Here is a 15,500-nt window from a genome sequence, read left to right as displayed (position 1 = left end):
TTGTTTGTTTTCAAACTGAATTATGGAAAATAGACCCATACCAATTTCATCCTTGCATGTGATTGGTTTTGTGCAGAAAGATGGTTTTCCTTGTCCCACAATATTGCAAGCACTCACACGATATTCATAAGTGTCACCTTCTTTCAGTCCTTCAACAGTGTATTTCCGATCAAGCATTTTCTCCTTTGTAACTCTGTGGAATTTCTCTTTTCCAATGAGACGGCTTTCCAGGACATACATGGTTATGTCGGAACCTCCATTATATTTAGGTGGGTTCCAAGTCAATGTAACAGAATCCTTGGTAACTGCTTTTACCTCCAGATCTTCTGGACGCTCAGGTACAGCTGTAAATAAATATAAACAATGTGGTGAATACATTTTTTTGCCGATCTCTCTTCTATTTCAATCATTCATAAAACAAAAATGTACTTACATATTGGTTCTCTGATGACAAGCTCTTTTGTTGTCTCAACGAATGGGCCCATGCCAATAATATTCTCAGCTGCAATTCGGAAAAAGTATGCCTTGCCTTCAATCAGTCCTTGAACAGTAGCATTCTGTCTCGTGACTGTATAGGTTACTGGGGTCCAAGCTTTACGGTCAGCTTCACGCTTTTCAATAATATAGTTGGTGATAGGAGAACCACCATCATCCTCTGGAGAAAACCATGTCAGTTTGCAAGAGTCATTGGTTAGGTTCTCAGTAAGGAATGGAACGCCAACTGGCCCTGGTACATCTAAGACGGAAAGAAAAAGTATATATTTAGTTTTATGTACTGGACTTTATGAAATCATATTTTTAGAACAAAATTGTATGCAAATTCTGAACTTCCGATTTACCTAACACATCAACAATAATAGTCTTCTTCCGTTCTCCACCTGCATTTTTGGCAAAAAGAGTGTAGAGGCCTTGGTGACTTCTCTTGCAGTTCTTAATAACCATAGAAGAGCTGATGGCTGTTTCTTCAATTTTAGCTTCTTCTGGTAAAGCTCTTTCATCCCTGCTCCAGGTGACTGTTGGAGGTGGCTTTCCTGAGACATAAGCTATGATCCGGATCACTCCCCCAGCATGAACAACAATTCTGTCCCTGACACTAGCATCCAAGTGAAGATCAGGGGGGACTGTAAGAAATAAACGAAATGATTCAATATATTTTCTGTTCGTTCACTTTGATTGATAAAAATGTTTAAAATAAAAATTATAAATACCAATTCTATCTTTCATTTCAATAACTTCTGTAACTTCTCCAGGCTCTCCGATGCCAGCAGCATTTATTGCTCTAACTCTAAATCTGTAGAAACTTCCTTCTTTTAATCCTGTCACAACAAACTTGGTTCCCCTTATTTCTCTATCTTTTACCTGGAAAAAGATTATAACATCAGTCAATATCAGAAAATCACAAAAATCACAAAGGAATTGGCTATTGGTGGCACTCATGTATATGAAACAACTATTATGGTATAACTGTCCGACATCCACAAGTACAGCAGGCTCTAAATGCAGCGACACCAGCACTATTCAAATACAGGGAATGGGCATTCCACAGAGAAGTCATTCATGACATCCCCGGTGCGTATGAGTGATATGCGGATTGAAGGGAACATTGTGAGAGGAATATAGGGAAATGGAAATGCAGGAGAGTGACTTGGAGATCTACTATTATGCAGATTCATCAGTTTGAACAATTCCTCCAAGTAGGGAGTCATAAAGGAGCCATAGCAGTTACAACAGAGTCCATGATCTGAGGCAGACAAATGGCTGCATAGGGTTGCTGTACATCAAAATGCCAGTTTGGAGGTGAAAGGAGGAAAGGTGGGAAAAATCCCTTTCTCTTGCTCCTTTCTGGATCTCTTGTGCATAGCCTGTTTTTATGGATTTTATGTGTAGGTTGGGGCAGCATTTGGCTTATATCAAATGTGTGAAGAGGTGCAAAAGTAGACAAACTGGACAAGTGTCATATATTTATGGCCAAATTACTGGTTTGGAAACATTAACTTCTGTTCTGTATGCACCAGTGAGATTTTCAGTAATGTATTATTGAAAAGCAGTAGAAAAATGTGGAGGCATTGTTTGCAAAATAATTAGGAAGAATTTGTCCTTCTATTGGCTACTTTACTTTTGTACCTAATATCCACTTTCACATGAACCTTCTGCTCCTTTATTGATAACTATAAACATACCTGTGTAGTTTAGAGAACCTGAGTTTAGGAAAAGACTGAGGTATCTTAGACACCACAGTGTGGCAAATATTAACTTTTATATTTGGCCATATATTTTAAAACTATGAAGATAATTATTGTACAAAGAAGACATGATAATGTATACCATATAGTTGGTGTAATGAGAATGTGTACAAATATACATTAGCAACAAATATTGTTTAAAGATAGAGGAAACTTAGATCCTATAATAGTATTTCACCTACCTTTTCCCATTCTTCCTTTCCTTCCTCTTTATATTCAACTATGTAACCAGTGATCTTAGAACCACCATCCTTTAATGGTGGAGCCCATTCCAGATCAACAGATGACTTTGTCCAGTCAGTAACTTTTGGAATAGGTGGACCAGGGGGGCCTGGAAAATAATATCATATCATTACATATATCTATATATCTATATATCTATATCTATATATCTATCTATATATATATATCTATATATATATAGATATATATAGATATATATTTTTTCTTCTCAATGGAACATTTTCAATTTGAAAAATATAAATTTAACATATTTACCAATAGGGTCTCTAGCAATTGCTGGGTCAGATGGCATGCTTGGTGGACCAACACCAGCTGCATTAATAGCCGATACACGGAACTGATATTCTGAATTTTCAATAAGACCAGTTACTTTGTAAGAAACACCTAGTGGCATAGGTTTGATGGGATCACGGTTAACCCTTGTCCATCTCTTTCCAGTGGTCTCTTTGCGCTCCAGCCAGTAACCTGTTACAGGAGAGCCTCCATCATATTCAGGTTCCTCCCAGTTGACAATCATTGAGTCATGTGTTATGCTGCTAACTGTTGGCTTGTCGCATGGTCCAGGAACACCTGGAAAAAAAGTTACACACATTTTGTAACCAAATGTTAAAATATAAAATGTCTGTGCCTCATTTAATTGTCAAGGTTAACATTCACTTGCCTTCTGTGTACTTTTCTGTGGCCAGTGTGTGTAGGAAAATGTTCGTAATATAGTCTTCTTTTCTCAGACCTAGCATTCCCTCTCTGTTAGACCAGCAACTAAGAAGCTAACTCCCTTATTCTTTATTGTCTTTTTCCATAACTCAAGTTAGGAAAATAACTCTTCCATAATGGTAAGGTCAATATTACCCCAAATATAACTGTATGAGCCAGTCCAGTTTCAATAAAACCAAAGCTAGTTGTATTTTAAGATACAGCAAAGAAAAGAGACAAAATATTAAAATTTTAACCATTAACTATCTAACAGGATATCTATGGTAAAAATCTTTCAGACTATTCTAGAAATTTCAGATATGCGGGAAAGATAAAAGCAATTGGAATTTACAGCTTTGCATAATAGATCAGTTGATTCTTTAGGCTCTGCTTTGTCAAAGTCACTATAAAGCATGAGAACAACTAATATTTGAACACAATATCATACTTACTGAAAAGGTTTCTTGCTGTTTGTGGTTCACTATCAAGAGGCTCCCCAACGCCAAATTTATTTTGTGCCATGATGCGGAACACATATTCATGGCCTTCCAGCAATTTGGGCACAGTGAAGATGCATTCTTTCGGTTCCTTGGTAACAGGTACCCATGTTCTTCTATTAGCTTCCCTTTTTTCAATAACATAGTTTGTAATCTTAGAACCACCATCATCTTTAGGAGGAAGCCAAGACAAGGTCATCTGATCAGATGAAATGGATTCAAACTTAATGGGTCCCTCTGGTGGTCCAGGACGTCCTGAAAGTTAAATTTTAAGAATTATGAATGCATTATTAAAATACATTTAAAATAAAGTATCACATTCACAGAATCAACACATGCAATTGTACAAAAGCCCTTGATATTTACCAAGAACATTCAGCCTCATCTCCTTTGAAGCAGTTCCCAGATTATTTACAGCAGTTAAAGTGTATAAGCCTGTATCTCTTCTGCGAGACTGTTGGATTAATAAGGTGCAAGTATCTTCGCTCACAACCTTATTGACATGTTGATCATATAGTACTGGTGTTTTGTCATCAGGTTTCTTTGGAGTAGCTTTAAACCATGTTAATTTGGGGAATGGTACACCCTTTATCTTGGCTACAATGTTAATATCTGTTCCCTCCTCAACCTCCATAAATTCTTTGAGTTCAATTGATGGTGGACCTAGTATGAAACACGAAAAACATAAATTACCATTAAAAGGGATATAAAAGCAGATATACTTTTAAAATTGTATAATGAAATGTTCTGTTTTCCAGCATTGTTCAGTACTTACATGTTTGGTCTTTGACAACAATTGGGCCAACTGTAGCAGATGGTCTGCTGGGACCGGCTTCATTTACAGCTTTGACTCTGAATTCATAATCTTCACCTTCTTTCAGGTCCTCAACAGTAAACTTTGTTTCCTCTACATCACGTCTATTGCACTGTTTCCAAGACTCTTTTCCTTCCCCAGTACGATCCCAGCGAAGACACTCAATATTATAATGTGTAACAGGGGCACCACCATCATTCTTTGGAGGTTTCCATGTCAAGCTAACAGTGTTTTTAGTTACAAGACCGATCTTGAGTTTGATAGGTGGATCAGGAGGATCTTTAAATATCAAATAAAAATTGGAATCAACCAACATTACAGTAGCATTTGGTTATCAAAGGAGATGTTCCACTTTGATTTAACTTACGGATTGGATCCCTGGCTGTGGTCCGTTGGATTGTGTCTGCAGGCGGCCCAATACCAAAACGGTTTTCTGCACGTACACGGAAGAAATATTGTTGCCCAGCTATGAGATCAGGTACAATGAAGGAAGTGCTTCCACAATCTGGATTAACTTTTGTCCAAGCCTTCCCTTCAACAGTCTTCTTCTCTATAACATAGCCTTTGATTCTGTCTCCACCATCATTGTCTGGCATCTTCCATGAAAGTTTGCAACTACATCTTGTTATATCACTCACTTTCAGGTCTTTTGGTGGCCCTGGCACATCTATTAGTATAAAAGCACAACAGAAGCAGTTTTAGATAAATACCTAGAAAACATGAAAAATGCTATATGAATACTCCAACATGTATACGACGTACCAAGCACGTTAACTCTAACATTTACAGTTTTCTGTCCTGCTTTATTCTTTGCTGTAATACTGTATCTTCCAGAATGGCCTCTGTTACATTCTGGGATAGTAATTACTGAAGTAGTATCAGTTACTTCCAGCTGCAAATAAAAAGAGATATATATTGATTATAAATAATTACAACATGAAGAATTTAGCAATATAGAAACAATTCATTTTTTTTACATTACCTGAGCATCTTCAGGTATATTATTGACTCCTTCCTATAAATAAAGAAGAAAAAGTAAACATAACAGAGATTTCTTTAAATAGTTAGCAACAGATTTAGAAAGTAATCAGATCTTTTATTAACCTTTATTGCCTTCTTGGCTTCTCCTTCAAATTCCCAAGATGTTTTTGGAACTGGACGCCCCTTTATAATGGCTGGTATTTTAATTGTTGTACCAGAACGAACAGAGAGAAAATCTTGTGCTCCAATATCAATAAAAACTTCTGGTTCCTCTGCAAAAAGATTTACAAACATAATTGTTAGATGAGTTATTGAAATTAAAATTCAGCCAGCTATGGACTAAAACCTCATGATACATTCCAAAGCATGCACAGTATACATCAGAAGGCCCCCAATACTCTGTGTGGCATTTGTTGCTGTTACTTCTTCATTAGGCACAACGTGCCCTTTATGTCTGGTTGTAACACTTCTCAGATTTCTGCTTGATCATATCCTGTTCATAGTCACCAGATCACTTTCTTAAATTTACAGCATCTTTGCTGATGTTCTTATATAATTCTGTGTACTGGGCTAGGTCTACCATGGTGGGTCCTGTTTGAACTTAGTCTTTACCCCTCTTTGTCTCCGAATGCACATGCACAGCAAAGTGTAGGATTTATCTCTAAATATCTAAATTAATTCCAAGACTCTTACCTAGAATTTCCTTGACAGGTATTTCTGATGTTGGAAGACTTGGTTCAGATTCCCCAGCAGCATTTACAGCTTTCACTCTAAATCTGTACTTTCTAAGTTCTCTCAAGCTGGGTACAACACATTTGCAAGTAGGAAATAGTTTGTCTGGTTCATTCACCTTCTTCCAGTCAGTACTACCTTCTTCTTGCATTTCAACAATGTATCCTTTTATAGGACTGCCACCATCTTTTTGTGGAGGTTTCCATTTAAGAGATATAGTGGATTTGGTTCTATCTGTGACCTCTGGGCATGATGGCGCACCAGGTACAACTTGTAAGAAAATGCAAAAAGTGTTGGCTGGGAGTTAGTGTCTATGTATTTTCAGATTTATATTTTAAAATGCTGTAATGTCAGCAAAAGTATTTTTCTATACATTTGTCAAAAAGAATGGCAGTAAAAATTGAGAATACTGCAAATATGTATATTTACAAACAGGTTATGTATATGACATATACCATATGTGAAATTGTTATGCATGTTTTGTAAATTTACAACACATATAACAATTCTACATACACAAAGAATATAAACATCATTCTATTGTAATAATATTTAACAACAAAGAAAAAGAAATAATTGATTCTGAACTCGCTTACACCAGCTTAAACAGGAGTATACCATTAAAGTCATTGGAGTTAAACTGATGTAAAAGTATGGCAAGTGAGATCAAAATTAATTATCTGAACTAAAATAAAAATAATTAATAGTTAATCAGAAAATCATTACACTGACAACAGAATAGCATTACAAATATTTCATCAGTCTAGTCTCATTGAATTCATCATCAAAAAGGGTTGCAGAATGTAGTTTTTATGTATTATAACTTTTAAAGCAACTCATAAAAACTGTATGCTTACATATAGGATCTGCTGCTAAAGCGGGATCTGATGGTTCACTGGGAGGGCCAATTCCAGCAATATTTACAGCCATGGCTCTAAACTGGTATTCAACGCCTTCAGTTAACCGCAAGACATTAAATTCTAGCCCTTTCATTACTGGCTTGGTTACCGGAGCTCTGTTAACACGTGACCAATAGACGCCTCCGACGTCTCTCTTCTCCAACCAATACCCAGTGATTGGGGCTCCACCATTGTCCAAAGGAGGCTCCCAAGTCACCAGCATTGATGACCTAGTGCGATCTAAAACTTTTGGTTTTCCAGGAGGTCCAGGAAGGCCATACGGATCCTTAATGACCACTTTCTCTGAGAGGCATTCATCACTTGTCCCATATTTGTTTACTGCCCTGACTCTAAACTGGTATTCACCATTTGTTGCAAGTTTCCACACCTGAAAAACAAGATTTAAATTAATAAATGACTGTTTCCAAAATAAGCATATGTTAAATTTTCCCGCTTTTGACGCTGTTTAATTAAACTCTTCCTTAGTTATCCCAATGAATGGCTACATGTAGCTCTATATGCTGCAACATAGAGACTCATATATCATGCACATAGAGCCAAGAGTGAATGAGAATGTCATAATGCCCTTGGTCTTTGGGGTAGGTGCAGACATCAACACACTTATTTGTTCCTACCATTTGGGCTGTTTGCCCTTTCAGCAAGACGGCAATATGCTGGTGGGAAGCTGGAGGGTAGTGCTACTAAGAGGTACAGCGGCAGGTCAGAACAGCAGGGTAAGCAAAAAACCTAACAAAATTGACCAAAATACCAAGTGGTCACATACTTTTGTCAGTGTCTTAAGTTAGTGAGAATTACTGTGACATGTGACTTATGATTAAGTTTTAATAGAGGGTGAGAATGAATCCTCACTAAGATGCCTATAACAATCCAAAAGCAAAACTGGAAAAACAATTAATAAAAAAACCACTGGACTTAAAATGTCTGTATAGTGATTTTTTTCAAAATGACGTAACTTGTCAGCTACTGTATCTTTACTGGGTGGTATAAAATTGTGATCACCTTTACTCTCTAAATACAAAATTATATTTCAGATATAAATTAACCTAAAAGACACAAAAGGGATATGTCATCTTAACTCATATATTAATTTCTTTATAAAATAAATGACATAACTGAATATATTATTTTCTTTTTGGGATTTAAGGAAAATACAGATATACACAATGTCAATAGTGATTATCTAGAAATTCTGGTCATGGGCAGTGTACCACCAGCTCAGATAACTATGTGTTCTGTAATTCGTTTTATTTTGGTATTGTACACATGTTGTTTTTATTATTTAAGCATGCTGAATTACATAATAAAGACACTTTGTAAAGTACAGAAAAGTTTTGAGATAACTTTACCCCAAATCGTCTGTCAACCACCGTGCTGGAAACCTCCTCCCATTCAGATTTCTTCCTACTGGCATCACGTTTTTCAATAATGTAATGAGTAATTTCACTGCCACCATTATCAAGGGGGGCATCCCAGGTCAAATAGCATGATTCTGCTTTAATGTCAGAAACTGCAAGGTTTCTTGGTGGAGAAGGACGATCTAAATAAAAGCAATACAATATCATATTATGTTATGGAAAAGGCAAAAACATATTTGCTTTTGTCATTTCATTAAAATAAATCAGATACTTACCATACACTTCAACATAAGCATTGCGATATGCTGTGCCGAGACGATTGGTAGCTGTGACTGTGTAAGTGCCTTTATCGTCCCTAAGTGCAGCAGGTATACTAAGTTCAGTTTTTGCTTCAGATCTAGATATTTCTTGTTTGGTTATCTTAAGTGCATCTGATGGTTTGTCAATTACAACTTCATTTTTGGCCCATTCAATCTTTGGCATTGGTAGACCTGTCACATCAGCGGGAATATTAACTGCCTCTCCTGCCCTCACTTTGATAGTATCTCCTCTGACGGCCAGACGTAATGTGACAGTTGGAGGTACTGTAAAACAAAACAAAAATAAAAGAATGAAAGCAGTAACAAAAAGCAAATAAACTAGTTAATAGAGTTTTGAAGGCAGTTGTACATGTTTCTAATAAACAGGTGTACCTTCATCATCTTGTATAACTACATTAAGTGGTAGTGATGGTTCACTTTCACCAATAGCATTGACTGCTTTGACACGGAATTCATACATATGAAGCTCATCAAGATTTTCTACAAGAAGAGATGTAGTTGGACAGAGTTGCTGGTTAACTCTTTCGAACACGTTTGAGTCATGTCTTCTCTTATCAACGATGTATCCTATGACAGGACTGCCACCATCATTACGGGGAGGCTTCCAGTCAAGTGTAATGGTTGATTTTGTCCTCTCTGTGTACATGAACCTTTCAGGTGCTGTTGGAGGACCTATTATCACAAGTAATTCACAATGAAGAATATAAGTCATATACTTAAAGTTTTGTTTCATTTCTTATCTCATTAAATAAAATAGAGTTCACATTTTTAAAGCAGCATCTTTCATATGCAAGGTATCCAAATTATTATAATGTAGTGTGAAGTTTCTCTGATAGTGAAGTGACTATGTAGGCAACAGGGCAACAATTAATGTCTCAACAATAGTTTAAACACAATCTTTGACAATGAAAGCTGCCTGATTGAAAGAAGGAGGGACAAAGTGATTATCTCCTACTCCTTTTCAGAAATGGTCATGATAATTATACATAAGTGAGAGGTCTAATTTCAACAATTACTCTGCCGAAGGTCTGAAGCCTTAGCTCTGTAGCAGAGAAGTATGGACATTAAAATAAAAACCCATTAATATGTCTATGTACATTGAACATACAGTGTGTCATCTTCTCAGCATTAATGAAATAACTGTGCAGTGATCTAGATCTCCCCATATTTAATAATTTACATAAGCACACAAATAGTTATTTTACCTAATGGGTCAACTGCAAGAATTGGTCCTATGTCAACAGGTGGACCACAGCCAAACTTATTCTTGGCAATAACACGAAACATATATTCCTGTCCTTCAACAAGACCTGTAATATCACACTTAGATCTCTCAGTGTCTATACACTGTCTCCAAGTATGCATTTTGGCATCTTTGCGTTCAATAAGAAAGCCAGTGATATCACTTCCTCCATCATCTTCAGGATCGGACCAGTTAAGCAGACACATCTTTCTGTTCACAACCACAGGTTTTAGGTCAAGCACTGGCCCAGGAACATCTGAAAAAGAAAACATGTTGCATAAGAAAAAAACAAAGATTTCTTGTATCTAGGTACACTTAACAATTGGTTTCATAGCATGTAATATTTCTTACCAAAAACTTCTACTCTGGTTGCTGCAAATTTGGAACCACACTCATTGGTTGCAGTAATCACATATCTTCCATGGTCTTTTCTCAATGCATTCTGAATAGTTAGCTCAGACTTGGTGCCAACATTTTCAATAACAACTCTTTCTTTGTCTAATTCACCTTCCTCCACAGTCCACACAATTGTAGGTGTAGGGCGCCCAGTTACAGTAGCAGGAATTTTAAGAGTTTTCCCCGCCATTATCTGAATGCCTGCTTTGACAGAAACATCCAATTCAACATGAGGTGGCTCTGCAGAAAAATAGGAATAGTGCATTAGTTTAAGGGAGATAAAAGAATCTAACATGCCATACTGGCTACTATATGTTAAATGACATTTGCACAACAGTACCTTGAGGTTCTGAAACTGTTATAGGTTCAGTTTCACCAGGTGGTCCTTCCCCAGCTGCATTAACAGCGGTAACCCGGAGTTTATAGTCAGCACCTTCCCTAATTTCTTTAACAGTGTATTTTCTAATCTTAATGGATTTCTCTGTGCAGCGTGACCATTCATTTATGCCCACCAATTGTTTGTAAATGAAATAACCAATGATATCACCACCACCGTTGAATGCTGGAGGTTCCCATTCTAGTTCAATAGCAGTTGAGCTTGTATCAACAACTCTTGGAATTGGTGGACCAGGTGGCACTAAAGACATAAAAAAAGTGTAAATCAAAATTCATGAATACTTAGCCTACTCTTGTCAGCCTCCAAGTATTATCTTGTATAAAAATGCTTACATATTGGGTCCTGAGCAGTTTTTGGATCTGATGGTGGACTAAATTTGCCAGGGCCAGCTGCATTTTCAGCACACACTCTAAAGATATAGGTAAGTCCTTCCAAAAGCCCATCAGCTCTTATTTCTAGGGTGTTCAGGAGGTTTCTGTTGACACGAGCCCAGTGAGTACTATTGATTTCACGTTTTTCAATCCAGTAACCCAAGATGGGACTACCGTTGTCTTTTGGTTCATTCCATTTAACCAACATACTATTACTGGTAACATCCTCCACTTCAGGCTTATCAGGTGCATCTGGTGGACCTAAAAAAATTAAAAAGAAAGAGAAAAATGCAATTTTGGCACCTATGATATCTTATCCAGACCTCAAATTTAATTTTATTTATGTAGTGAGGCATTATGGCCTAGTGGACTAAGCATGGAGACAAGAGTAAAGAAATGACCTGTTCTAAGTGCAGGTCTATCATTTTCTTACTGTGTGATTTTGGACAAGTCAGTTAAACTTACTGCGGTTTAGTTTACCAATCTGTAAAAGAGAGATAATAATGTAGATCTCCTTCACATGGGCCATGATTAATTTGTTAATATTTTACAATGAAAAGTACTATATAAAAGAGTGTATTGTAATACATTTGGCCTTTGTAATTATCTTCAAGGTACTCAATGGGTTGGGCGCAGGATATCTAAACACTGGGATAAAGACTATGGTCAACAACTCCTCTGGCACAATGGGACTTTCCAACATAAGGATAAAGCTTGTCTGTGCTGGAGACAGAGTCCTCTGAGGGACTCATTCCAGACTGTAGTATGAACCCCAACAGGAACTAAGGACCAATACAAGCCTCATGGAATCTGCTCCAAGCAAAAGGTGCAATTCTTAAATATTGTATTTTCTTACATAATCATACAGTAGCATGTACATTTAAATAAAGAACCCAAAACAACACCCTGCCAAAACAAAACACTATATTGCACATACAATTTCTCCCCTAACAGGGGGACAAGATAAAAAAATGAATCACGTGACAAATGCTAGTTACACTTCTGGAATACATTCAGATACTAGTGATACAGATGGTATAAAAAACTTATATAGAATAGAATTTCTTCAAAAGTATTGTGTTTAAATATCAACATACAACTTACTGAATGGATCTTTGGCTACTAGTGGTTTGGAAACACATGGTGGTCCAGGTCCTAACCTATTTTCAGCTGTTACACGGAAGAGGTATTCCTTTCCTTCAATCAGTTTTAGCACATGGTATTTGCAATGCCTGAGTGTTGAAGTGACAGTAACCCAGCCTATTTCAGCTTTTGAGTTGTCTTTCTTTTCCAGGACATAGTTCAGGATTTCACTTCCACCATCATCAAGAGGAGGCTCCCACTTGCAGACAACAGAATGTTTTCTAACATCTTCAAATGTAAAGTTGATAGGAGGTCCAGGTGTATCTATTTTTTAAAACATCAGCAAAAAATTATTCATATTCTCTGGTGAGCATCTGCTCTGACATTTTAAACAATGAGGTGTTTAAGCACATACCTAATACGTTTACTTCACATGAGGCTTTTGCAACACCATGATCATTTTCAACTCTAATAGTAAATGTGCCATGGTCAGTTCTCAGTGAGTCACGAACAGCTAACAAGGACTCTCCAGGTTTGTGGTTGTCAATATTCAAACGTTCTGGCAGTGAAAGATAGAATGGCTCCTCTTCTTCAACTTCACCCTTCCTTCTCCTAGTAAACTTTGTTACTCTCTTTTTTATTTCCTGTGGCCTAATAGTTTCATCATTCCTTAACCATGTAATAGATGGGTACGGTGCTCCGGAAATATGTGCTTCCAGTGCAATTTCATCACCTCGCCTCACCTCAAGGCCAGCCTGCAGATTAGCACTAAGGAAGACTTTTGGAGCCTCTGTAATAATAAGAAATGTATTTTAAGTTACACTTAGAAATGAAGTTAAAAGTAGTATTTTTCAGTAGGTTTAAGAATTCATGGTAGTAAGAAAAATAAGCAAATCATACCAATGGGATCAACAGCTTTCACTAATGGAGTGATACGAGAAGGTTCACTGACACCTGCAGCATTTTCTGCACGAGCACGGAACTGGTATTCCTTGCCTTCCTCAAGATCTTTTACTGTGTAGGTCAAAACCGGTACCAAAAATTCATTGCACCTTTCCCACTTGTCTTGACCCTTAGCAAGCTTTTCTAAGATATAGCCCATAATCTTGCATCCTCCATCATACAAAGGTGGCTTCCATGTAAGTGTTACTGACTTTGATGTTGGATTATAAGTCTCAAGATCAACAGGTGGATCTGGACGCTCTGTAGAATTATAATAAAAATAGAATTTAAACAAATAGAAGATATAGAGAAATTACTTTAAAATCAATCTAGTATATTATCCATTGATATAAAAGCTTACGCTTTGGATCTTCAGCAATGACTGGGTTCCTTAATTCAATGTATTCACCTCCTCCAATTTTATTGACAGCCTTAACACGGAAGTAATATTCACCATTTGGTATAAGATCCTTGACAATCCATGAGAGTTTGTTCTCACCAGACATCACTGGAATATATGTTCTCCGACCAGCTTCTCTACGTTCCAGGACATAATGTAAGATGGGAGTGCCACCATCATACTCTGGAGGTTCCCAGGCTATCTTGCATGAATTTTTAGTCACTTCACTTGCTTTAATGTTTTTGCACTGCCCAGGCAGACCTGTTTCAAATAATAATTTTTATATAATTACCCTAACAACAACAACAAGAAGAAACTAGGAAACTGCTTTAGTACAAATGTGAAATTACATTGTATGTTTTACTTCTGTTTTTCACAAAGCAGACCAAAAGAACAAATATTGGTTGCACAACATAGACATGAATTTACCTTATGGCAGTAGACATGAAAGATTCATTCATTCTCCATACTAATTGACTTATTAAGGGATTACAGATCTATTGAAGTGTCAAAATTGACCTTTCTTTGGGATTTTATGCCTAATTAATATTTTAAATATAAATAGCTGGCAATACTGTACAGTTATAGTACATAATTATATTATTTTAGAATGGATATAAAGGGTGAGTTTCTGTGCTAGGCCTCTGACAGACACAGCATGCAGCTTGTAGCCCAGGGGAATGGGGGCTATGATGGCTTTAAGTCACCTTTGTATCCTCCAGCTCCAGGGCTATTCTGAGGAGTGGAAGGCCACTGGTGCAAGTCAACAGCCTTGGGGGCATGATTAAGTTTTGGCAATGTCAGTGAGCTTCTTTAGGGGCCAAAGTGCCACCTAGAGTCTCTGTAGTGTTGTGTGCTAGGGGCCCCAACATACACTTCCCTTCACCAAATCCTTCCCCTGGGTTGCCTCTTATACCAGGACTCACGATGGGTTCTTGAGATGTAACCTCATATCTGTCTCCTGAGTGCCTGCACCAGGGGAATCCTCCTTGGCCAGATATGGGACTTTCATTGTGATTTTATGTCATCAATGGCCCAAAATGGGTGAGCAGCTCACCCAAAGAGTTTATCGTCAAAAAAAGTTTAGTTACCTATGACTTTGACGTTGACTGAGCCAGTTGTTGAGCCCAGTTTGTTCTCCAGGGTGATAGTGTAAACACCTGCATCAGCATGAACACTGTTTGTGATTTCAAGCAATGCAGATGTGTAATTGCTCTTCATTGTTGTTCTGTCCCCTGCTTTAACCTCCTTGCCACCTTTATGCCATGTAATGGTTGGTGATGGAACAGCTCGAAAGGGTACAGGGATACTTAATTTTTCTCCTTCAATAACAACAATGTCTTGAGTCTTTAGGTCAATAGTGGGATTGCCTGTAAAAGGAAGAGTATATTATTAAAAAGCTTCAAAATGCCCAAATCCTTTTGCATTTACAAATTACAATCCTTTTAAAAAGAAATATATTCTTACAGTCTGGATCTTTAACAACAACATTTTCTGAGATGTCTGATGGATCACTAGCTCCAATAGCATTGACAGCTCTGACTCTCAGCACATACTCCTTGTCAGGAACAATGCCCTCTTCCACTTTGTATTTCAAGTCTTTTACTGGACGAGAATTGATTCGCATCCATTTTTCTGTTCCTGCTTCACACAGCTCAACATTGTATCCAATAATAGGACTACCACCATTTTTCTCTGGTGGTTTCCATGCAATGGAAATGTGCTTTCTGCTTGCATCTGTCACATGTAAATCGAGAGGAGGTGATGGAGGGCCTGCAAAAGTGCAAAAGAATTACAGTACTTTTTGCAATATCAGTCCATCAATATAGTATTTTGACCCCATATTTCATACTTTAATTATTACATTATG

At 37.2% G+C, this 15,500-nt stretch overlaps 1 protein-coding gene across 50 annotated transcripts in view; it reads right to left on the bottom strand.

The window, feature by feature from the left end:
* TTN (titin) overlaps positions 1-15,500 on the bottom strand; it is a 312,200-nt gene that overhangs the window by 69,771 nt on the left and 226,929 nt on the right. For all 50 annotated transcript variants that reach the window (XM_050916743.1, XM_050916742.1, XM_050916769.1 and 47 more), the window contains 28 exons: positions 15,098-15,403; positions 14,722-15,000; positions 13,592-13,891; positions 13,189-13,491; positions 12,704-13,078; positions 12,310-12,612; positions 11,167-11,466; positions 10,778-11,074; positions 10,393-10,677; positions 10,004-10,297; positions 9,171-9,470; positions 8,754-9,062; positions 8,470-8,660; positions 7,061-7,490; positions 6,165-6,473; positions 5,595-5,743; positions 5,473-5,505; positions 5,253-5,382; positions 4,858-5,157; positions 4,452-4,769; positions 4,043-4,339; positions 3,632-3,931; positions 2,742-3,056; positions 2,426-2,574; positions 1,209-1,359; positions 840-1,121; positions 434-736; positions 42-344 (listed from right to left, as the gene is read on the bottom strand). In XM_050916743.1, the coding sequence (XP_050772700.1) occupies positions 42-344; positions 434-736; positions 840-1,121; positions 1,209-1,359; positions 2,426-2,574; positions 2,742-3,056; positions 3,632-3,931; positions 4,043-4,339; positions 4,452-4,769; positions 4,858-5,157; positions 5,253-5,382; positions 5,473-5,505; positions 5,595-5,743; positions 6,165-6,473; positions 7,061-7,490; positions 8,470-8,660; positions 8,754-9,062; positions 9,171-9,470; positions 10,004-10,297; positions 10,393-10,677; positions 10,778-11,074; positions 11,167-11,466; positions 12,310-12,612; positions 12,704-13,078; positions 13,189-13,491; positions 13,592-13,891; positions 14,722-15,000; positions 15,098-15,403 (7,611 nt within the window). The remainder of the gene's footprint in view (positions 1-41; positions 345-433; positions 737-839; positions 1,122-1,208; positions 1,360-2,425; positions 2,575-2,741; positions 3,057-3,631; positions 3,932-4,042; positions 4,340-4,451; positions 4,770-4,857; positions 5,158-5,252; positions 5,383-5,472; positions 5,506-5,594; positions 5,744-6,164; positions 6,474-7,060; positions 7,491-8,469; positions 8,661-8,753; positions 9,063-9,170; positions 9,471-10,003; positions 10,298-10,392; positions 10,678-10,777; positions 11,075-11,166; positions 11,467-12,309; positions 12,613-12,703; positions 13,079-13,188; positions 13,492-13,591; positions 13,892-14,721; positions 15,001-15,097; positions 15,404-15,500) is intronic.

Source organism: Gopherus flavomarginatus, chromosome 10 (assembly GCF_025201925.1).
Source record: "Gopherus flavomarginatus isolate rGopFla2 chromosome 10, rGopFla2.mat.asm, whole genome shotgun sequence".
Taxonomy (NCBI): Eukaryota; Metazoa; Chordata; order Testudines; family Testudinidae; genus Gopherus; species Gopherus flavomarginatus.
This window is presented reverse-complemented; position numbering and strand designations above follow the sequence as displayed.